This window comes from Zalophus californianus, chromosome 9 (genome assembly GCF_009762305.2).
Source record: "Zalophus californianus isolate mZalCal1 chromosome 9, mZalCal1.pri.v2, whole genome shotgun sequence".
Lineage (NCBI taxonomy): Eukaryota > Metazoa > Chordata > Mammalia > Carnivora > Otariidae > Zalophus > Zalophus californianus.
Window position 1 is genome coordinate 107,691,121 of NC_045603.1, and position 24,035 is coordinate 107,715,155.

At 41.2% G+C, this 24,035-nt stretch overlaps 2 protein-coding genes across 3 annotated transcripts in view; one reads left to right on the top strand and one right to left on the bottom strand.

Annotated features, from left to right (window-relative positions):
* CCNY (cyclin Y) overlaps window positions 1-24,035 on the bottom strand; it is a 313,868-nt gene that overhangs the window by 71,516 nt on the left and 218,317 nt on the right. For both annotated transcript variants that reach the window (XM_035729163.1, XM_027592354.2), the window contains exon 2: window positions 11,208-11,282. In XM_035729163.1, coding sequence (XP_035585056.1) covers window positions 11,208-11,274 — 67 coding nt within the window. In that variant the 5' untranslated portion in view covers window positions 11,275-11,282. The remainder of the gene's footprint in view (window positions 1-11,207; window positions 11,283-24,035) is intronic.
* On the top strand, window positions 18,078-18,291 carry LOC113921542 (guanine nucleotide-binding protein G(I)/G(S)/G(O) subunit gamma-10-like). The gene has a single exon (XM_035729164.1). It carries the CDS (start codon window positions 18,078-18,080, stop codon window positions 18,282-18,284), a length of 207 nt encoding a protein of 68 aa, XP_035585057.1. The 3' UTR covers window positions 18,285-18,291.

Here is a 24,035-nt window from a genome sequence, read left to right on the forward strand (position 1 = left end):
AAAAAACACTGGAAAATACTAAACAGTATAAAGAAAAAGATACAAATAAAATTTAAATTAGGAAAATACAGAGAAACCTAAAGAAAAAATATATAATCCAACAACCCAGGGATAACTTATTATTTTAGTGTGTATCCTCTCAAGGAGAGTCTTTTCTCTATGCACACGTACACAGATGTGTTATATGCACTTTTGCATTTTAACATATTTAGATACAAACGAGCACATATACATGTGCACACGTACAAGCACACCAGCAGAAATGCTGCCCATTTTTCTGTTGGTGTGTTAGCAGTGTCGCTGGTTGTACAACAATTCTTTAATACATAAGGCCATTAATCCTTTCTCATATGTATTATTTTTCCCATTTGACGGTTTAATTTTTAGGATGCATTTTGACATAAGTTTTCATTTTTAGGCAATTTCTCCTATTGGTCTTATAAGCTTACATGCCCCCTTCCCCATTCTGAGATTAATATTCACTCATACTGTTTCTAGATATTTATAATTATGTTCATCACAGCTAACCTCCAACTAGTGGACCCACCAGAAATCTATTCTGGCACAGGGTGGCAAGGTTATCACTTGATTTTTTAAAGTGAGATTCAAAGTGCTCTCTGTACTTTCACAAAGGACTGCTATCAAATGTTGGTTCCTACCATTTCAGGTCTGACCTCTTCCTGGTTTGCTTTCAAGGTGTGTGGAAGCAACTCTTAAATGAGAGGGTTGATCTATCTGTATCAAGAAACATGGACAGAAAAAGATGGGTCTGGGCATAGCAGAGCCCAGAGACCACCCTTTCCTCTTCTACTGGTAGCCATCATGTCTCCTCCCAGTCAGACCCAGGATTCAGTGTGAAGTGCTGCAGTCGGCATAAAGAAGGACTCATATCTAAGAGACCGAGGTCACGGAAGAACCTCAATCCAGGTGAGCAAATGAGTACCTACACTCCAGAATAAGGACTGCACTTACTGAGAGCCTCTGCTGTCTCAGATTCTGTGCCCAGAGCTCTGACACAGATGTGTTATATGCACTGACAGCTGGTCTTCCTGACAATGTCACAAGGAGGCACAACCTCTAGTCTACTGCGGTTCAGGAAGACCATACGGATCAGATGCACAGAATCATACAGACAGTGATGGATGTAGGCTTGCAGCTCCAACAGGTTGATTCCAGAAGGTTGTGCTTTAATACATGACTACCTTCAGGAAATATTTCCAAGGCATTACTTGTTCTTACATGGTGACTGACAGACTTATCAATGAAATTCAGTTGCCTTCTAGATATCGCAGAGGAGCTGACCACAAACATCAATAAGAGAAGCTGTCAAGAGTACAGAAAGGGTTAGCCTGTGCTAAATGAAGGGAGACTGAACGTCCTCACAGTTTAAAAAGGAGAGTTGAAAGAAGTTGTAGAAAAGTAAGAGTTTATCACTGCAACTGACAAACCAGAGGGTGCTAGCAAACAGCAGAACACAGCTGGGGTGGAGAGGACATAAAGCTCTATGGCCACTGGGATGAATGACCATCCCAGCCTTGGCTCTGGGTCTCTCCTCACTGAGCAATTTTCTGAAACTGAATCTGGGGAAAGCATAGGCCAGGAGAGACAACAAAGTACAAGGCATATTGAGGAAAAACTGATATCCTGGGTCTAATTTGATTTCAATGGAATTTGTATTATGTAAGCAGCTTCCTCCAGACTGGAAGGCTCAAGAGATCAGACACTGGCACAAGGCAATGCTTCCAAGAAAAGTGGGCCACAGAGCCAAAAAAAAGACCTCCCTTGTCCATTTAATTTACAGGGCTTAGCATGGCGAAGAGACCCTGCACCACCCCTCTCGTGCAGCTCAACAGATGACTGCAGAGACAGGAGAGCTGCCCTGAGGGTAGGATGGCCATGTCAAGTTCAGACCTGGGAGACAGAAGTCCAAATACACTGCCTGGGCCTCAAAAACCTACATTCCCCTGCCCTCAAATAATGGACATGTCCCTTTCTAATGAAGTTAGGAAAGGTGGAAGAAAGTGATGTTGCAGCATAAACCAGAGCGCCACCTTGTGAGGGAGACTGTCACAATGCCCTCGCGTGTCGGCCCAGGAGTGACTCCCTGCCTTCATTCTTTCATTACTTCATTCATTCAATCCATCTTCTTTTTAAGTTTCTAAGATGTGCTAGCCTCTGTGCTTGGTACAGAGAACGCAAAATGAGGAAAACACTGTCCCTATCTAAAACAACATGGAATTTAGTGGGTACACCAACCCACTATTTATTTATAAGCCATAAAAAAAAAAAAATGAACTCCACAGGAATGGAATATACAAACTGCATTGAATTTAATGCCACTGATTTTATGGTACACCTTTATTCTATTTGCCACTTAGGAAGGAAAAAAATGCTGCCAGTTAAATTTTGAGAAGCCACTGCCTGTCCTGATTTTAGAGGTGTTACAGTTGGGGAACTCTCAGAATGGATGAAATGTGGGGAATCCAGGGAAGCGCCAGCCAAGAGGCAGACTCTGGGCTGGCACAGGCAAGAGGGAAGGGCCCTGAAGACAAGGATGGTGCGTCAGCTGCACTGTGACAGAGCAGAGGGCCTGGCCGTTCAGGACTAGGAGCAGCTCAGAACTATGGGAGCACACAGCAGGAGGCAGGGGAGGATTGGCAGGGAAGGCAGAAAGGGCCCGAGGGAATGGCTGCATACCACGCTGAGGGCTCACTGTCCCTTGTGGGTGCGCAGAAACCACCGGAGAAGGACAGTTGGAGCAGGGGGGGCCCTGGTGGACCTGTGTTACAGAATGCTCCTTCTGGTAGCAAAGTGGAGGCAAAGAAAGAACAGAGTTGGAAGCAGGAAGGTAGGAAAGAGCCCATGGTCACAGATCAAGTGAAAGAATATGAGCTGTGAGTCATGACACTGGAGGAAGAGATACCAAGTATATAGGGGAGAGATGGGACACAAGACATTAATCACAGGACTCCTGGGCTGCTGGCTGGGGACCCAGGCCGACAGTGGGTTTATCCTTAAAAAAAACAAGACAAGAAAGTAGACAGGCGAGGAAAGATGGTGACTTCTAATTTAGACATAACAACCCTGAGGGATTTGTGTGACTGCCAGATGGAATGTCTCTCAGGCAGTGAGAAATATCCATCTGGAATACCTAACTACAGTGCCAAGGTAGGGTATGGCTTCTCCCTGCCGAGGTCCTGGGACAGAATGGCTCAGGGGAGTCCCAGGTGTCAGCGCCGAGGGACCCAAGTACCTGCTTCACAGGCACAAGAGCAGAGACTGACTGTAGGCACTGACTGACTGCTTATTGTGTGTTAGTTCAAGACATCTTCCTACTGCCTCATGACAACAATCTACTAATGGGACAGTTATGATCACTGCCAATTTACAGGAAATTATGACCCAGGAGATCACATAACCATAAAGCTAAGTAATAGCACTCAAGAGCCTCAGGTCAGCTCCAGAGCCCTGGCCGCCAAATTGGAGACCAAAGAACGATTCCTGCAAGAAGAGGCTCACCACAGGCTAAAGATAATCACAGTCGGCCCCCTACTTACGGACTGACTTTTCACTACTCTGGACTTCTGCTATTTCTTGGGCATCCACCCCACCAGACCAGAAGGAAAAGATAAGGTAGGGCAATACTAGTTTTCATCATTCTCTCTCCCAAAATGATCTTGTCAACAGATAATTCAGGGCTGGACTAGAGTAGCAGTCTTGAAATGAGGTTTTCAAAGAACTCTTGAACATGGCTGAGGTATGAGGCAGGGACTCTGTCCCCACCTTCTTCTACACAGTTACCTTTCTCCCACTTCTCAGAAAAAGGCATGCCAACCCACCCCTGCACATGCACCAACCTGACATCAAAGACCTCTCCCAAGGCACCCAAGGGACAAAACAGACACCAGGGGTGAGGCTGCGGCCTTTAATCCAGGTTCCACAACCTGCAGCACAGCCTGGAATCTGCCCTGTCCTGTGGACATTTCTACTAGGGGCACAGTGAGGACTTCTGGCTCTCCATCTACAGATACCACACTGGGATGACAGTTTCTACTAGCACCATGCCTCTTCAGTGCTTAGACTCCGTCAAAGACGCAGGCTCTAAGGGAGAGACCCAGGGGAGCACAGGGATGAGCATAAAGGTACAGCACACTGTTGGCAAGGCACATCCTTCGTCCTACCTGTCTGGCCATTTGTCGTGATCATATAGAGTGAAGGTGGCCATGTGCATGTGTACCGACACGTGACATGAATTGAAAAGAAATGAAATCAGACCATTTCTGACAGAAAGGAAGTCTGATTTTACTGACTGTCTTGACAATGATGCTTAGCTTTGTCAACAAGGTCATATGAAGGACATAAGATTTTGACAAAAATATATTTAAATCAAAAGAGAAGCTAAAAAAACAATAGTTCAGAGGGAAAAGGACAGGTGGGGAATCTTTCATTCAACATATATTAGAGTTCCTTCTATGATCTATTCACTGTACATGGCATAGAGATGTAAATGTGAGCTTTCTCAATAAATGCAATAAATCAAAACAATAAAGTGAAGATCACTCCTTCTTTCGAGGGGTATACAAACTTCAATGGGGGTTGAAGGACCCAGGCACGGTGTTCTGAAATGAATCACAAATTTATTTTCCCAAGGCTCCTGAGTGTATCAGGTTAAATCTGGTGCCATCAAATGGAAATGTTTTTCTTTAACAGCAGATATAATTAAAAGTCATTTGTATGTCTGGTAAAGTCTTTTTGGTATACTTCCCAGAAACTACAGAAGTGAGAAGCTCCTCTAACTGGGTGACAAACTCTTTTGCAAATCAAGGGATTCCAATTCCTTTCTGTCAACAAAGCTGAAGGAGAACAAGATTGAATTGTAGCTGATCATTAGGAATGGTTTTGGATGATAAATCCCTTGGAGACTTTTTGACATATGAATCAGATGAAATAGAATTTAGTGCTATTACTATAATAAATCCTCCTATTCCCATGTATGTACCTATATGAACAAAGTTCCTCAGCATTTACATCTATAAAAACAAAGAATCTGATGTTGACTAGCACCTCATTCCAGTAATATGTAATATTCAGCCATAGGAGCATCTCAGTAAGAAGTATTTTTCTAAAAATTACTCCACTTCTCTGTTTAATAATTATTCATTAAAATCTTAATGTTTGCATTGTTTTGATCAACTAAGGGCTAATGACAATAATAATGACACATAAATCCAGAATTTACTTTTAACATTTAGAGATTTACAATGGTAAGAAATAAAAATTAAACTTAGATCCATATTTTCATAAAATGGAAGTATGATGTGTGATAAATGACTTAGAAATGTATTACATTAGGATAAAATTCTATAGAGAAAATGACATGGAAATACAAGTTCAAGATGAAAAAGAAATCATATGAAATTTCCAACTGTTAAAGACGAGTTGTTCATACATTTTTAAATGATTTATGGTGGATTACCAAATCACTAAGGTATTAAGATATTATTTGAAACATTTTTTTAAAGAGGAATAGTTTTATTTTAAAATGTCCATATTTAAAATACATTAAAAATTACATCCTTTGATAAGATGAAAAATTTTTATAATCAACATAAAAATGTTCGAAGGAGTTCATAGTTTTTCAAAATTATTTTCCATGGTATGTAAGCAAAGGACAAAAAAAAAAGAATGAAAATCACTGGTGTAAGAGCTCTGGGGTCCTATGGATTCTTCCATATCTAACACCAAAAATATTCCCTATGGAACCTGATAAACTGTACAGGAGACGCACAGAGTGAGGGACAGGGACATGGAGACAAGAGCACGGCAGAGCACAGCGCACAGGAGGGTGACGAAGAGAGCTGGGGACATGTAGGAAAGGGGATGACAGAAAGGTCGTGGGAACGCTCAGATGGAAGAGATTCCTGGCAGGGCACAGGGGGTCAGCTGCTTCTAAATGCCAGATAAAAGGAGTACAAAAAGGTTGGTCCCCTTGTGATAGAGAAGTTCAACACCGCCCAGGAACAAAAACATGACCCTGAACAAAGGAAGGCCACAAAACATTTTTTTCGATTTCAGTATTTCTGAAAGAATGTGCAAAGAAAACCAGGGCTCATATTTTTATTTCTGAATTTTAACGCTTCTACTTTGGCTGTAAGTCACTCAAGAGAAAATGGTTTTTATTCCTTTAATTATTTCAAGAAACTCTTGAACACACAGATGACATATACACACAAACACGGACACATAAGTTCTTATTTTTGTCCAAATTCTTTTTCAAGGTAAAGAACTTCTAGAAACCATACTAGTTAAAAAAGATGTGGTTTAGCTGCTTTCTCCTAGTACTTAAGAGTAGACTCTCGTGTCTTTGAAAACAATGAATTAAAATAGTATAGAAAAGGAAAAACCACTAGGAATTATATTTCTTCCCCACAAGCTAAAATGATAGCATGAAAAGCCAAGGTAGGCCAAGCAAACTAATTCCTCTCTCACCTGGCAACCCCACCTGGTCCCGAAAGGAAACCTTCTTGGTCTCTTCTTTGTTGAGTGGCTCTCATACAAAGAAATTCTACAATGACATCCCATTTGTGTGAAGAAGAGACTGAGAGAGCCGCGAGTCTGGCTTGGACAGAATACCCCTCACTTCAGCCAGCTGGCAGAGATCTCAGTAGGCAAGCACTCCATTATCATCTGTTACAGTAAAGTTTCCAGTCTCCTTCTGAACACTGAGAAAAAGGATCCAAGGCCAGCCTAAATCTCTTTGATATAAGAGGGAAAAGGAACTTAGTAGATTCTAATTTAAGTCCTAATGACTTACTACAGGTATCAGGTAGAGCAGAATAATGAACAGCTGACCAGTGCGGAGCATGGCACATAGTGTGTTCATCAGACCGTCGAGCGCTGAAGCAGGAAAGAGGACGACGGGTCTGCAGAGCAGAGAGCTGCAAAGGCACAGAGCACCCGGCTGTGGCCCCGAGCAGGAGCTGCCCTCACAGAACTGCCATCACCCCAACAACAGTCTCCGACCCACAAACCCAGTGCAAACTACTGCAGGAGTACATCACCCTGAAGAAGAAAGGGGAGATCACCAAATTCAAAAGAAAGGAATCTAAAAGGTGCTGTGTGCCTTATAATCTTAAAATTACAACATTTCTTCCAAAAAAATAAAAAATAAATTGGCATAGGTGGGACCCACAATTCTGGACTGCTCTAATGCTCTCAGAAGTATGGGGGTCTTATAATGAAAACAGAAGTTTGTGCAAGCAAAGAATGATCACAAGCAAATCAAAAATGTCTCACGGCTTTTGTCATTTTTCTCCTTCTTTCAATCACCTAAGTTAAACATATCCTCTGTCCCAGGCAGAGCAAGGCACAGGAAACACTGAGATCCATTATCACGTTCCCTCTAGGAGCTAGTTGGCAATACAGACAAGAAAATAGTTCTAAATGCCACAATATGGTTCAGACTATAAAGAAAGCATTCACAGATATAGCAGGAACTCACCAAAGGCCCACTTAACCCAGCCTGAGGGGTGAAGGACGCCTTCAGGGAGGAAGTGATAGCTGAAATGAGGCTTGGAGACTGAAGAAATGAGTTGTGTAGAAGACAGAAGCGGAAATCCAGGTAAACGCAAAGGCACAGGAGGCCACACGGCACACCGGGGGAACTGCAAGGGATTCCATATGGCTGAAGCACAGAGAGGCAAAAGAAGAAAGTGGGCTGAGAAGGCACACAGAGGATGGAGCATGAAGGGCCTTGCCCATTATCACACTAAGGCATTTGAAATTTAATTCTAAGGCAACTGGGGAGCCATTACAAAAGATGAAGCAAGCAAGGGATATAATCGGATCTGATTTACAGAAAGTCTTTTCACCTAACAATTGCAGAGCCATAGCAGTGGAAAGGGACAAGGTCACAGGTGAGTCCAGAGGCTGCTGCAGTAATCCAACTGAGAAAACAGAGGAGTCTCAACTAAGGTGGCAGCAATGGGAATGGTAAAGAGTAGTCAGATTCAGGGACATTTATGAGGTAAAAAGTAATACACCTTTGATCACTTGGCTGTAATGGTGTGCCAATAAATGTTTAACAGCTGCCTTAAAAAAATGCCCTGATTTGTAGCATTTGTCAATTTCTATGGGGTAAAAATTCCCATTGTGACTGTTTTCAAACTCCAAAAATGGTGTCACTGAACTTGGAACTGGGAAGAAATGTGCACAGTCAGCTCTTGCAAGTCAGCGTGAGTCAGCTGCAGGACTACTGCCAGAACATGAGTCCAGGAAAAGTTGAGGCCTCCCCTGGCTGGGGGACCTGGGTAGAGTAGGAAACGCAGGACATTAACTGCAGTTACTAAGTTCGGATTGGGACATACTGAGTTAGAGGAAGATATCAAGATGTCCAGCAGGCAGACAGATATAAGGGATCTGAACACAGCAGAGAAAAATCCGGCTAGACATCATAGTTGAAACGGACATTGTGAGAAATCGTGTGCAAACCCAGAAGATAAGAGGATAAAGCACAGAACCCTATGAAATACCAACATTAGAGGGATGAATGAAAAACTTGATCAAGGATGCCAGAGAAGGACCTTTAAGAAAGGGAGGGTTTCTCGGGACCAAATCCCCAAATAGTTCCCTGACTGATAATCAATTCACCAAAGAATTAACTTACTGAAGTTACCAAATTTACCTATTTTTAAAATAAAATTATTTATAAAGCAATTGTTCATTAGAGGGACTTGTTTTCAGCAAATTGGTCTGTTTGAATATAAAAAGCCAAAAGAGAAGGAGTTTTAAGGAGCAAGGAATAGTCAGTAGCAGCAAATGTCACACAAGAGGTCAAGAGCTAACAGAAGCAAAGATGTCCCTGAACAACCTTACAACACATGCTCCACAGAATGGCGTTGGGGGGAAGACACCAGCGGACAAGTGAATGGAAAGAGAAGTAGAGATGGTATAGAAGCTTTCAATGAAGAGAGTAGTAGAGAAGAAAACCTCAGGGAGGCTATTGATTATCTTTCCTTTTCTTGTATTTCTTGTGTGACTCATAGATCCAGCATTTAGGGAGAAACTGAAGGATTAAACAAAAGGATCAAAGTAATCGATACTCTGATGGTCCAGGAGAGGAAGGGGGAATGAAATCTGTAGTAAAGGTAAAGGGGGAAGATACACTTCCCTAACTCATTTGTGGAGCAATCCTTCTGTTAGGTGGGAAAATGGCTGAGTTTCATTTTACCAAGACAATCATGCTATGTGTCATCTATTAAGAGGCCCTTTTGCAATTCCATTTGATTCCAGTTCGAAAATTTCCTGAATGATATTGGTCTGTACCCTGAAGTCACAGGAAACAGGAACCAAACCTGAAAGTATGCCAATCTTGCATCATTAAGTGCAAAATTTAATTGTTTTAGATTCTCATTGTCCCAAACCCTCCTCCCCACTGTCACCGTCCTTCCCTTGCAATATCCTACCCCTCCCAATGGCTTCCCAATTTACCAGGCCAAGAAATACATATTCTGTTTTGTTTTAACCTGATATATTTAGAACTTATTTCACAGGTATTTGATGCCTAGAATGACTTATTCTTATGCTTGGAAACACTGATTATTTTATAAATGCACCAAATTCTTTCAGATCAAGTCAGGGGCAGCTTGAGTAAAGATCACCAGTACCACTTCAGCATTTTACCATGTCAAAATTGTAACCTAACCATTACTGAAAAGTTATCAGTTCTTATAAATGAAGTCTCTGTCTTATAAATGTTTGACTATTTTCTAGTCAATTTAGGATTTTCTCTAAATTAGAGCTTAGTGATTTGCCAAAACAGTCAGGGATTGAATTACACAGGACTCCAGCATTGTAATATAATATCCTGGTCACTACATGGTCATTTAACAAATTTCTCTGGCTGCTCTTTTACAGGAAACCAACTGAGAAGATTCATGTTCACTATATTGTGTAACTTTTATCTGTCCTTTGTAGCCAAGGGCCAGGGAACAATGAGATAAGCTAGGGGCTGAAAAGAGAGAAAAATCCTTAACAGAAATTACACACACATCTGGGACAAACCACAAAGATGGCAGAATAAGCTGGGTAGTAGAAGTTTGGCAAAAAGAAAACATTTACCCTTAGTGTACAGGTTTAATTCAGCTCTCAAGTGGCACAAGAGAGATAATAGAGATTTTATTTTATTTAAAGATTATATTTTGCTTTCTTCTACAAACTGTCTAAAAAAACAAACACTTCTGATCTTTAGAGATTTATGCAAATATCAATTCTTAAAGGAAAATGTCTGACTCTGCTGTAAAAACTGCTACTATAGAACGTATGTAGAAATAATCCAGCTGACTAGCAAAATGAGGATAGTTGCTTCAAGATAGAAAATTCTAGGGGCGCCTCGGTGGCTCAGTCCACTAAGCGTCTGCTTTCAGCTCAGGTCATGATTCCAGGGTCCTGGGATGGAGCCCCACATCTGGCTCCCTGTTTAGCATGCGGGGTCGGGGGGGGGGGGGGAAGCCTGCTGCTCCCCCTGCTTGTATTCTCTCACTCTCTCAAATAAATAAATAAAATCTTCAGAAGGAAGGGAGGAAGGGAGGGAGGGAGGGAGGGAGGGAGTGAGGGAGGGAGGGAGGGAGGGAGGAGGAAGGAGAGAGAGAGAAAGAAAGAAAAAGAAAGAAAGAAAGAGAGAGAGGGCGCCTGGGTGGCTCAGTTGGTTAAGCGACTGCCTTCGGCTCAGGTCATGATCCTGGAGTCCCGGGATCGAGTCCCACATCGGGCTCCCTGCTCAGCGGGGAGTCTGCTTCTCCCTCTGACCCTCTTCCCTCTCGTGCTCTCTATCTCTCATTCTCTCTCAAATAAATAAAATCTTTAAAAAAAATAAAAAAAATAAAAAATAAAAAATAAAAAAGAAAGAAAAGAAAGAAGAAAGAGAAAGAAAAAGAAAGAAAGAAAGAAAGAAAGAAAGAAAGAAAGAAAGAAAGAAAGAAAGAAAGAAAGAAAAAGAATTCTAAAAACATAACTTACTACATACAAAAGGAAGAAACCCCAAGAGAACACCATCAAACAATACACTTGCGGCGGGGGGGCGGGGGGTACTAAAACAGATTCTACTTTTACCTTGAGAATCACAACTAGTGGAAAATCAAGACTTAGGTTACCAACACGAACCTTTTGTTTTGTTTTGTTTTAAGAACACAAATAAATTAGTAACCTACCGTCTGTCTGAGATTTACTGAGGAATATTGTGCTGGCCCGAGGATGGTCTGATGGGTTGAATTCCATGTTCAAATCTTTAAAGAAAGAAAAAGAAAATACATAAATATCCATTTGATAACTAAGAGGAGTCAAGATTAATTTTCAGTTTTTTTTAACCTTAAATTGCTAATACATTCAAGGATTCTGGCAAAAACCTAAGTTATTATGTTAATACATTCTTCTAGGTTCAAATGAGAACACTGCTATTTAGAAATTTGAGAAAGTCACACATAAAAATTAGACACTTGGTAGATCTGTTGGCCTAAAACTCCATTTTCTTTGTAATAGTCTGCTCTGCACCCAGGATACTACAAAATAGCAAGACAGAGCTATTACACTCAATTAAGGGGAGTTAGGTGCTACAACTGATCTAAAATCTACCATTACTTAAGCGGTATTTCCTTGTTAAAGGTGATTAAGACAGACAGACTATCTCGGCCAAATCAGCAACCACAAACTGCTTAAGACTCTTACTTTCTAAAAAGGCACAACTTATCCTTCAGAGCAAAGGCCACAGACTGGCCAACTGTGGGCATAATCTGGGGCCATGGATATGTTTTGTTTGATCCATACATTTTTTTAAAGTTTGAGCCAACATATAATGATTTTTATATTTCAAACAAATACCACAAAGAAAAAAATCTGTATTTCCAGCTTCTTTTGAGAAATCTGATCATTTGGCAACACTGGGATCCCACCCCAATGGTCACAATGGGCTGAATGCAGCAGCTGCTGACCCCTCCAGGTGGGACCTAAGATTCCAGTCCCCAGCAGTCAACCCTCTCACCTCCCTGACACTCACCAGTGAGAGTGCTCCTCACTCTCAGACCTTCCCACCCCTACGGGCATTTGGTTTTGTAATCCCTGCCTCAGAACAATCTCCAAGAGCTAGAGGCTTGTCAGTAAAGTATAAACAATTTAGAACCTCATCATAGAAGAGTTTTTCCAATTAAAAAAAAAATTATTCTAAAGGGAAAAAATAGTTAAGCAAAACAAAAGATTTAAGTTAGGGGAGGGAAGAGAGAAAACCAAAATTACTATAAAGTCAGAATGGTTTTCAAATCAGCTTCCAGCATCAGAATGAAAACTATTTTGAGTTCAATTATTTCAATAAATTTGCAAAGAAACCTACTCAAGACCAATAAAAACAGATGGTATTTATCCTTAGCTTTTATAGCTAATCAAGTCAAAAATAAAAGAAAAAAAGGATGGTCATATACACAGGGGAAGCAACACCTAACCCCTTATCCACATAGACTCACCTCAGCAAACCTGTGAAGTGAGGCAATCTTCCCTACATCAGCCAATGGCTTACTATATAGTTCCTGACCTCACACTGGCTGCCTGATTTAACAAATGCATTACTGAATCTTAAGTGCTATTTCAATTATCTGGTCCTTCTTCTGTGACAACTATTAAAATTATATATACAGTGTAGCAGTTTCATAGCTAAAGGCTATGGAAGGAGAAAGATGGCCAAAAAAGACAATTTTTCAGACTTGCTTCAATTTGAACTAGATAAAATTTGGCCAGAATTCTGGTGAAAATAGTCTTTATTAGGGGGTTTTCTGCTCAAGTAGGATTTTGTTATAAAAAGGTCAGGGTTGCCTGGGTGGCTCAGTCAGTTAAGCGTCTGTCTTTGGCTCAGGTCATGATCCCAGGGTCCTGGGATGGAGTCCCGGATCAGGCTCCCTGCTCAGCGGGGAGTCTGCTTCTCCCTCTCCCTGCTCTTGTGCTCTCACTTGCTCTCTCTCTCTCTGCCTCTCAAATAAAATCTTTAAAAAATTAATAAAATAAAAAGGTCAAACAACAAATGTGCCACTCAATTATTTTTTTGAGAACTCCAGCATATGAAAACTGAGGGCATATATGTAACCCCAACCATGATGGATGCTGTTAACTTCCAAAATCTTAACTTACGGTCCCCATAGAAGTATCAACTGAAAAACAAGGTGCCTGCAGTGTCCCACGCTGGTGGTAGAGCAACAACAAAAACTCAATCCCCTAGCCTGGGACAGTGTCAGCACTGCAATTTCTTGGTTTGTTCCCTTAATATCTATTTTGAACTCATTTACCAGACCAGTTTTGGGGGGTTTCATTGTGGGGGGGGGGGCGGAAGACTGTCTAGTAACAGATTTTAATCCAGACATTTGAAAAATACATAGGCAGGCCACCCTATGCAGACCAGTTTTCTTGAAGACTGACTTTATTATTAAAATGTCAAACACCACAAGCAAGAAATGTAGTTTTTCTGTTTCAAGCCAACAGTGGAGCCGAAATAACACAAGACTGCCATTTCTTTGGGGACTGAGATCCTGCTGCTTTTAAATTTAAGAATGTCCTGGAGGCCAGTCCCTAGAGATAAGGATTCTATGCCATGATGGTCACAAACCCTAGAAATGGCTAAGAATGGAGACGTTCACAGATTCTGAGAGAGGGCTGCCAATAATAGGGCATTTGTTATAGTAGATAACAGTGTGCCTAGATGGTAGAATGCTTTGCCACCATAAAACATTATGTGAACTATACTCATGGGGAGCATAGCAGAATGTCGACTTGTCGAATCACTACACTGTACACCTGAAACTAATGTAACATCATATGTCCACTATACTTCAATAAAAAGAGTACTTCATAATTTAAAAAAAGTGTGAAGAATATTTTATTCACATGGAAACAGTGGTACTGTATGTCATTAGGTGAAGAAAGTTTTGGGGGGGGATAAGCACAGGCACAGTATACACATTAAGAGAATACACACTAATATTTGGTTACCTTTGAATAATGCAAGGGAGACATTTTTTTTCTTTTCCATGTTTTCTACATTTCCTGCATTGAGCATATTTTCATCTGATTAAGTTTTGTAATTTCAAACACTAATGTTTTAAAACTTGTGAAAAATGATTAAGCCTTCGTTATCCTCTAGGTGGCTGGGCATTATTTCTCCAGCACACGCAGGTGTTCCCAGGAGATGCCCTGGGCTCTCTTGGCTGTGGCTGTCTCATCCCCTTCCCACGAGTCAGGGGAGACTTGCACAAAGCCACCAAGCTGAGTCTCCCCACCAGCACTGGCCATGGGCTGGAGGAACTCATGATGGAAACAATGCACTGTGAGGGACGAGGGACCCGCAGTGGAGGTGCCTCTGTCCTGCCGGCAGCCACCCCACACCGCACACTTCCTGGTCTAACCAGAACAGGGCCACAGGGGAGGATAATGGCTTGCTCTTCAGTGCAGAACCCAGGAGAAGGAGTCATGTTTCACACTGTCCCTACCAAGTATGACACAGGAAGAGATTATCCTATGTTTCCTTTATGGTCAAGTCATAATTCTGAGTCTGAATATAACACTCACTTATGGCAGAGGTGGTTTCCTGCATGAGTGACAGGCCAGTTATCATGTCCACCCCGTTCAGTGACACAGAACAAGTCATGAAGAGTTCAGAAGAGTCTTCAAGATGAGCATACTAGCAGATAAGGCAAGTGAGGCTGACAGAGGTTAAGGGTCTAAGCTGTGTGATAACATAACTTGAACCAGAACTCTGGTCTCCAGCTGCAATTTAGAGTCCAGAGTTTTTCCTATTACCCCTACTAGGCCCAGACCTTGCCTCAGATCCTGACTGCCCTAGAAGGACTGGAGTCTGAAAGTGGAAGGAGGCAAAAGCCAGCACACAGGAAAATCCAGAAGCCCCTAAAGCTGCATTCACACAATCTTCCCTAAGTTCTCCCTGGAATTTAAATTTTCGGATCTAGATCCTGAAGGAGATAACCAGGAAATTTCTACACAAAGAAAAATCGAGAATATCTCTGCTTCTAGACTCAAGAGTACATGTAGCACTGCTGAGGAAAACAGAAATCATCAACTAATTTTTATCTGCAAGCATGACCAGATGTTAACACATGAGAGCTCAACACTTTCATGAGCTGCCAGGACATTCCTCAGAAAAAAGCATTTAACAACATGCTGGTTTGTATCTTCTCCAATCTTAACCCAGATCCATCCATATTCCATAACCATAGCGTGGAAAGTAATAAAACTTTTGCCAGGTGTAGGTCAATGGGCTAACTTTGCATAGCACAACTCTGAAGACCAGATTTCTCTGAACTATTCATGTGAAGGTGGGCCAACCACAGCACCCAGTTTACTTAGCACTGATTTACATACACACAATGGCAGAATACAAAGGTACAAGGAACTGCCAGGTGTTTCCTACATACAAGTTTAAAGAGCAGCCCCAGATCTTGAAGTGAAATATGGCAATTGCAGTATGTGTTTTGGCAAGGGAACACCAATTTTTCAGGGAACAAAAAATGGGAAAAGGCAGCGTTCTCACAAGCCAAGTAAAATAAACCTGCCATATCATTCAAACTTACACTCTGAAAAGTCAAGCATGACAAAATTGCTACTTTAGCCACAAAGAAAAAAATCCCCACACTGCAGAAAGTCAGGAAAAATGATACCCCAAATGTGAACAATGAGTTGGAACACATTTGGCAGAGTATAGTGATTTCAGTTCGGCTCAGCGATTTCTTTCTTGCTTGCTTTTTAAAGATTTATTTATTTATTTTGAGAAAGAGAGAAAGAGCTCTCGAACAGGGGAGGGAGAGAAAGAATCTCAAGCAGACTCCCTGTTGAGCACGGAGACCCACAAGGGGCTCCATCTCACAATGCTGAGATCACGACCTGAGCCAAAATCAAGAGTCAGAAGCTTTACTTAATGAGCCACCCAGGTGCCTCTCAGTGATGTTTCTGAATGGCAAGAATTAAAAGAAAGAAAGTCATGAAATAATAAGCTTAAAATCAGAGATTATAGATGAAATAAACTTCACTGCTAAAGAATGCTAACCATTGTGAAGTCAGTTCTGACAGTATACTACCTATTTTAAAGTCATAATTTAAACACTAATTGTTCACATAATCCTCCACTAATTCGCCATCATGTCAAATACTCCTCACCCTCCCCTAGCCCCCTGTTGGAAACTCACACACAGCCCTAGCTCTGCCCTCAGACCCACCTGCCTTCCCAGAGCACACACAGCCCCATCAAGCTCTTGAAGTACCTAATGTGCCAACTTATCCAGAAAAAGTAATAACTTACAAAATTTAAATATTTACTTGGCTGGGTGTCATTAAGTATAATTTTAGTGAATACAACACCATCCTTACTGACAGAATAAAACCCCACTGCAATATTTCCATCCCCAAGAAAAGACCCACAGAGATGAGCTGGCTAGTGACACCACATAGGGGCCAATAGCTCTGCAGCAAGGAAGGTCAGCACTTGGCAATCTCTGGAAGGGGCACAGAGAAGGATGAGATGCAGTTTATCCTACAAGAATTTACAATTTAGTCAGCGAAACAAGATGAAGTACATGAACCCATCAGAATATAGGACCAGCTACTAAGTAATGAAGAGAATATCTAACCAAATCCTGCAAGATAGAGAATAGTGTGCTTAAAATGCAAGAGCTTAAACAAAGCACTGGACTCTAAGAGTCAAAAATTTATACTGCCTTTCCCCCCCCCCCGGCAAGGCCATTCAATTCAATTAAGTGAACAAACACGCACCGAGTCTATACTATGTGTGTTTGGTCCTGTTGATAACAGAAGACTACTTTGGGGTGGTAACCATGTCTGTGTCTTTACCTTTCCCATTACCTACATGAACTATCTCCTGGACATGATAATGCACTCTTGATTTTCAAAGGGCTGGCATAAATTAATAGTGAGACAAAACTTGTATCTGGATGACTTAAAAATGAATCACATGTTACTTCTATCACATATTTATTTGCCTTAATAATTACACTGTAACAGGGTACATTAGCATTTAATTAGATACCATGAGTATGAATGCTGTGGGTTATTTATCAAGGTCAGCCCAACCTGCCATGGTTTTCACTCATTAACTCAACAATCAATCAATAAGCATCTTATAAGTAGAACTCAGGTATTGTTGAGTTCCACATATTTAGGATATAAGATACAGAAGGGAATAAAATAGATCAAGTTCCTGCTCTAACAGAGCATCCTTCTAATTTTAAGGTGTGAAGTACCAGTGGAAAAAACAAAAATAAAAAAACCCATCAAGAACACTATAAATTCGGGACACCTGGGTGGTTCAGTCGGTTAAGCGTCTGCCTTCGGCTTAGGTCATGATCCCAGGGTCTTGGAATCGAGCCCCACATCAGGCTCCTTGCTCCGCGGGAAGCCTGCTTCTCCCTCTGCCTGCTGCTTCCCCTGCTTGTGCTCTCTCTCTCTGACAAACAAATAAAATTTAAAAAAAAGAACACTATAAATTCTATAACACACATTAAGAAAGCTGAAAGGCAACTATCCTGGAGTTCTAGGAATCATTCATTCCCCAAAGAGAGGCTCAAATGGTGGAGTAGAAAAAACACCTTTTATAATGTAAAAGATCTAGATTTGAATATATCTCTGCTAACTCTATGGCCTTGGGCAAGTTGCCATACTATTCTGGGTTTCACTTTCCTCATCTACAAAGTGAGCAAATAACTCCCAATTTAGATGATTGCCATGAAGATTAGAAGTTATTCATATAAAGCAATAAGCATGATACCCGTCACACAATAGGTACCCCATAAAGAATGGCCATTAAAATTTTAGGGTATTAAAAAAACATTACTCCATAGCATCTAGCTCAGTGCTAAAGACACAAAACTCTCCAAATATGTACGTTAAAAGACGCTAAAAATGATGCTAAACCATCATTATACAGTATCTGTTCTCTAGGGAGTCCTGGCTGGAGACTGAGGTTTAAAACTTCAGTGTTTCGCCCGGCTCCCCTGCCTTCGGAGCCCAGTGCTGCAGCCATGTCTTCCGGGGCCAGCGTGAACGCCCTGCAGTGCCTGGTGGAGCAGCTTAAGCTGGAGGCCGGCGTGGAGAGGATCAAGGTCTCTCAGGCAGCTGCAGAGCTTCAACAGTACTGCATGCAGAATGCCTGCAAGGATGCCTTGCTGGTAGGTGTTCCAGCTGGAAGCAACCCCTTCCAGGAGCCCAGATCCTGTGCTTTATTCTAAAGGCTGTAAGGAAGTTCACTGAGGAATGCTTTTAAGCGCAAAGTGATGAATAACTAACTGCCTCCAAGTCTCAAGAAAACACTTTTCTCCAGACAAATGACTCTTAGATATTTCAGACCTTTCCTTGGCCTGGTCCTATAGCCAAAATTCTATAGAAATTGATGAGTTTCTGCTCAATTAAGGAAACTGGGTGAGGGCGAAGACTTTAGATAATAATGGTCAGACTCTTTTGGTAAAGTGCTTTTATATTAAACAAAAATGTTACCACCAAATACACCTCTTTCATAAGTGAATTACTGGTGTTTCTATAGCTGGAATATTATGTTTGTTGTATTTACTGGATGTTTACATTTTGGGAAGGCAAACATTTTTGTTTGTTAAAAAATTGAATATTTGTAATTTGTTGCTCCTAAGATTTTTATACCATAACAAAACTGTTCTTTTCTCCTGAATTTACAGTTTCTAAATGAAGACAAGCAAGTGTAAAACTGGGGGAAGAATAGGCTTTATTAGTCAAATGATGTCTTGATTTTTCTAAATGAGAAGATTGCTTTATTTTTAACACTAAACATGGGAGCTGTTTCTTAGCAAACTTGTTTGGAAAGATTCATGTTGTGTTGTGTATTAGATTGCCCCACCTTGTGTATGAGCAGATTTGGTCTTTGTCTTCTTAAGTTCCTCTACTTTATAGTTGTGGTTGTACTTAAAAAACAAAAAAACACACCATTATCTCATGTCTTTAAAAAAATGTTTAAATGTGTTACTCAGAACACTGCAAATGATTAAAAACAATGTGAAAATATTATGACCTAAATAAATTCTTAATGTCACAAGAAAAAAAAAACTTCAGTGTTTCACACTCCTAATACAGATTCTCCTACCTCTTACTAAAAAGGACAAGATGATCCATAATGACAAGATGAACTAGCCTCTGAGGGAGTGATTCTTTAGAGAGAAAAGGCAGTTTTAAGAAATGTTATGGAATCCCTAGAGTTGACTTCAAATCTTGGGAACCAGAGTTTTGAACTACTAACTGTTTCTTTATCATGATGACATTTATTAAGACATATAGTCAAATTAAAATATTATAACAGAATGGACATTCTAAGAGTCTACTGCCACACTTTCAGGTGATAACAGAGATATTCAGTCACACTGCTTTGAGTCCATTTCAGTTGAGTACAGGTTATGAAGGGATCCCTTTATTCAAAACTGAAAAAAGTCAAACAGCGTGCTTGCCAACCAGTTTAATTCAGCAGTATTCTCCTATGCCAGGTAACCTAATTTTCTTCTGTTCTTTCCACCGATGTCACAGTATAAGAAATCCACAATTGCTCATCTTGGCTTTTTAAACCAGCACCAGTTTGGATTCATGTAATAAAATAATGCCCAGGATAAGCAGGAGTCATTATCTATCACTGATGGTCTAGAAAGCTAGTAGAAACAGGAAGACAGAAAAGTGCTTCAAGGCCTAAAATGTACTGGGTCTAATACAGACAGAAGAGGAGACACAAAAGACAATCTGCACAAAACAGAAACTTCCCAACTTCTACCTCTTTTCTCTGCAATGCCAGCCTCAGGTGATCACCGTTTCCTGTCTTTAAATATTTGACATGATCAAGATCTCAAACTTTTAATTTCAACTTTAGGAAGACACATTTCTAAATCTGGCTATGACCTTTAAGGCAATGATGAAATCAACAAATAAAGTCAGTTCAAAATCAGATTGGTTTACTTTTTTTTTAATTACTACTGTCCCACTGCCTAAACATCAATGATTATCTCCGTTTATTAGTGCCAATGAGACCAAAATCAAGAGCCTGACCCCCCCACTGGTTTGTTCTATCATTTGCCACCAGGCAAGCCCGATCCCAACACCCTACATCCCCACTTACAATAACCACTGTTGCTGTGGCAGGAAACTGCCGGTACCAAAATTCCAGTTAATTCTAAAGCCATCTTTTCTACTCCCACTGATTCTGAGTTTATTCTTAAAATTATTCTAACACACTTAGATTGGGTTATTTTCTGTTTTCACTCTCTACTTTCAGCTGCCTGCATCCCCAAGGGTGGTCCACCTGTGTGGCTTTGTGAGCACATATCTCTCTCTGGGTCCACACACCCAGTGTGCTGGGTCTCCAGGTCCAAGTCTGTGCCTGCCTGCACGTGTCTCTGTGTGCAACTCTCTGCACACACACGTCTGACTCTCATTCGTGTGCTCTCTTTCTCTCCATCAACCAATCTATCCACCTCTCTACCTCTTTCCCCTGTCAGTCTCTCTCCCACTCACTCTTTTCCTCTTTCCCCCACTCCTTCCCTCCCTCCCTAGCCCCCCTCCCCAGTCTCTCTCCACCGTTACTCTATCTGAAGATGAACCAAAGGAGACAGAGAAAGATCCTAATGTTAAGACTAAAGACAGATTATTCCGCCAATACGGCAGACCAGATAAACTAAAAGCTCTCACACTACAAGCACTGAGGAATGTGAGATAAAATATAAGACATCTTTTTAAATGCCTACAAGAGAGTGTGTCAAGAAAGTAAGGGACACGACCTGGAGACCCTGAGCAGAGAGAACTGAGGTCTTCCAGCAGGGATGGGCTACCCCGCCCTGTGCGCTGGGTCTTAGGTCTCACCGATTATCATCCTGGCCTAATTACTAATCTCACCTCCTCTTACTTGGAAGTGTTTTGGTTTGGAAGTCACCTTATTTTAATGTCCTAAAGGGCAGGATACATGCCCGCAGAGCGGACAGAAGTTGGAACTGATGCTTTTACATATATGGGCTATGATCTCAACAAAAACTAAACTGGAAATTTAAAAAAAAGGGGGGGTCATGAACCTAGATGAAAAAGGAGGCTGGGCCAAGAGAGGAAAAGGCCCCAATCCCCTCAGTAACTGGTAACCATTGATGTGTCTGTATTTCTAATGTGGTTTTGGAGCTCTCCACTACACATGTAGTTCAGGAAATCCCAAGACACATTTATACCAAATTGGTCACATGTCAGTGATATCCCTGGGTACCTGACAGAATTAATTGTAAGCTGCAAGCTGCTCTGAAGAAGCCTGCCTCCCAGAGCTCCACCAGATTATGTCCTCTAAAGACAGGTTCATCATCCAAAATGGGAGGAAACAATCCATTATAAGCAAGAGTCAGAAGACACAACAAACAGCAAGATTAGGCTAGCAAAAACTTGGGATAAGAGAACAATTGGATAGAGACCATAAAATAAATATGTGCAGAATTGTATATGCTAACTAAACACATAAAGAAATAAAAACATAAGGGAAAAAAGAGCATTTTGGAAAAAAGCGCATGCCCATATATATGTTCATATATACATATACATGTAAACACATGTATATTCCAGAAATTTAAAACACAGTCACTGAAATCTGAAACTGAAGAGATGGGTCAAATGGCAGATTAGACTCATCTGAACACAGAATTGGTGCCCTGAAAAACACACCTGAGGAAATCACTTAGAATGAAGCGCAGGGAAAGAATTAACAATGTATAGGATGAAAAAGCCCAACTAATAGTGGTTCTGCACTCCATAACCATTCAGGATAAAAAAGACTCTTAGCAAATCCCTTTAATCTGATAAAAGATATCTTAATAAAAGCTATCTGTCCAAAACCTACAGCAATCCTCATGCTTAACGGTGAAACATCAGGTGCACTCTCCTTAGGTCAGGAATGAGGCTGTGATCCAGCTACCTTCAATTCAACATTATATGGGATGGGACAAGAAAAAAACAACATAAAGAGAATTTACTGGATTGGAAAGAAACATAACTGTTGTTATCTGCATATAACCCTCTACTTGAATACAAGGGGCTTTACAAATCTACTGGCATTAAATACAAATTAAGATACAGAAATTATTTTCATTCATTTACCTTAGTAATAGTGCTCAACTAAAGGAGCAGCACCATCTCCCTTACCCTAGGGTGTTTAGATATGTATGGGGACAATTTTGGCTGTCACAATGATAAGCAGTTGCTACTCGTCTGTTACCACAGTCCCACACAATGAGGAACTATGCCGCACAATGCCAATAGGGCATTCACTGAGAAACACTGTGGCCTAGAGCAATAAACAACAAACGTGATAATGATAATATTAAAAAGGCTCAATTTACTGTTACAAAAAACTATGATTAAATTTAACAAAAGATTGTAAGATCTTATACAGAAAATTATAACATTTTATAAAAAAAGCTAAAATAAATATATCTGTATATGAATATTCTACGTGCGCTCATACACACACACACACACACACACACACACACACACACACACACACAATTACTCACATGCATATACATCCTTATTTGGCATCACACCTACCCTGTGTCAGACCTCTTGCTACATGCTGAGGTGGGGATATAGCACTAAACATCAGACAGTGTTCCTGCCCACAGAATTATCAATCCAAGTGTTAGAAAGTTTAAAGATTATCACTCTGTCTGGTCACAGTTCATATTACAAACTAATCTCTTCCACTTTGAAACTAAAATTGAGGCAGTGGCTTTTCCAGGATACTTGCTTCATCCCAACATTACTCTCCTTTGAGCATTCTGCTGATTACTACTACGTCCACTAGAGGTCAGGCAAGGAAGAACATACAAAAGGTTACGAAAGTCATGGAGGGGGCACGGGTAGTAAGAGCAATAAGGACAGTGCTACTCCATGCTCACTTCCACATTAGATCTGGTGGAAGTGTAAGGTACAAGTTACCACATCCAAGAATATTTTGTTATACCCACAGTACTGTTGTTATTTGCATATAATCATCCACTTAGAAAATAGGAATAAGCTCTCACTGGCTTACATGTTCAGTCATCACTCCTTTGTACACGTGGCCAGCCCCATATGACTGGCTGGCCTGGTTTCCCACTGCTCTTTGCCTTATGCCCTTAACCTTTGTTTTCTCCACACACACACACCTCATATCCTTTGTTTTTCATGGGCTTGACCAGAGCATCCCTTCTGCCAGGAACAACCCTCTCTAGGTCAGCCCGTCTGCCCATTCCTGCTCCCACCTCAAATCTGGCCAAGGCTTGTGGTCCCTGGAAGACCTCCTGACTCATCTAGGCTTGCTTACTTGTCCTTCTCCACTCTAACCAATCTTGTTACATGCCTGTGTTCTAGCAATTTTCTTCTACCTCCATAACTGCTGGTTTGAATGCATGATCCCCCAAATGTGTACTGGCTGTATGGTCAGTAAATGAATTCAGGTATCTTTTATATGCCACCAAGGTACTGAACCAGACACATGTATTAATACAAAGCTATTCCAGAAGAGTACCCTCTATCAAGGAGCTTCTATCCTCTGACATAGGCACACACACTTATTTCCACAAATCCTTAAGCCATTCAGAATGCAGAAAGGATCCCATGAGTGACACTGATGGGAAGTGCTCCTGGTAGAAGAGAGGTGACTTCCTAGGACAGATGAGATTCCAGTGGACCGGACAGATTGTTATTTGGAGACGGCTGCTCAGACGGGGTGCGTATCAGCCAGGAGGAAGAGGATGGGCCACGGCACAAGGTGGAGAGAAAAAAACTTTCCAGGGGGTAGCCAGGAGACACACATGGCAAGCCTAGAGTTCGGAAAGAAAAGCCAAAGGAAAGAAAAGCAAGAACGGTGGATTCAGGCCAAACTGCAGAAGACCATGAATGCCAGAACAAGAAGCTGCACTTTTCCTGTGAACAAAGAGGGACCAGCCACTTACAGGGTTCAA

Excerpts from the sequence above, each read along its gene's own strand:
- LOC113921542 (XM_035729164.1), top strand. The coding sequence starts at position 18,078 with ATGTCTTCCGGGGCCAGCGTGAACGCCCTGCAGTGCCTGGTGGAGCAG.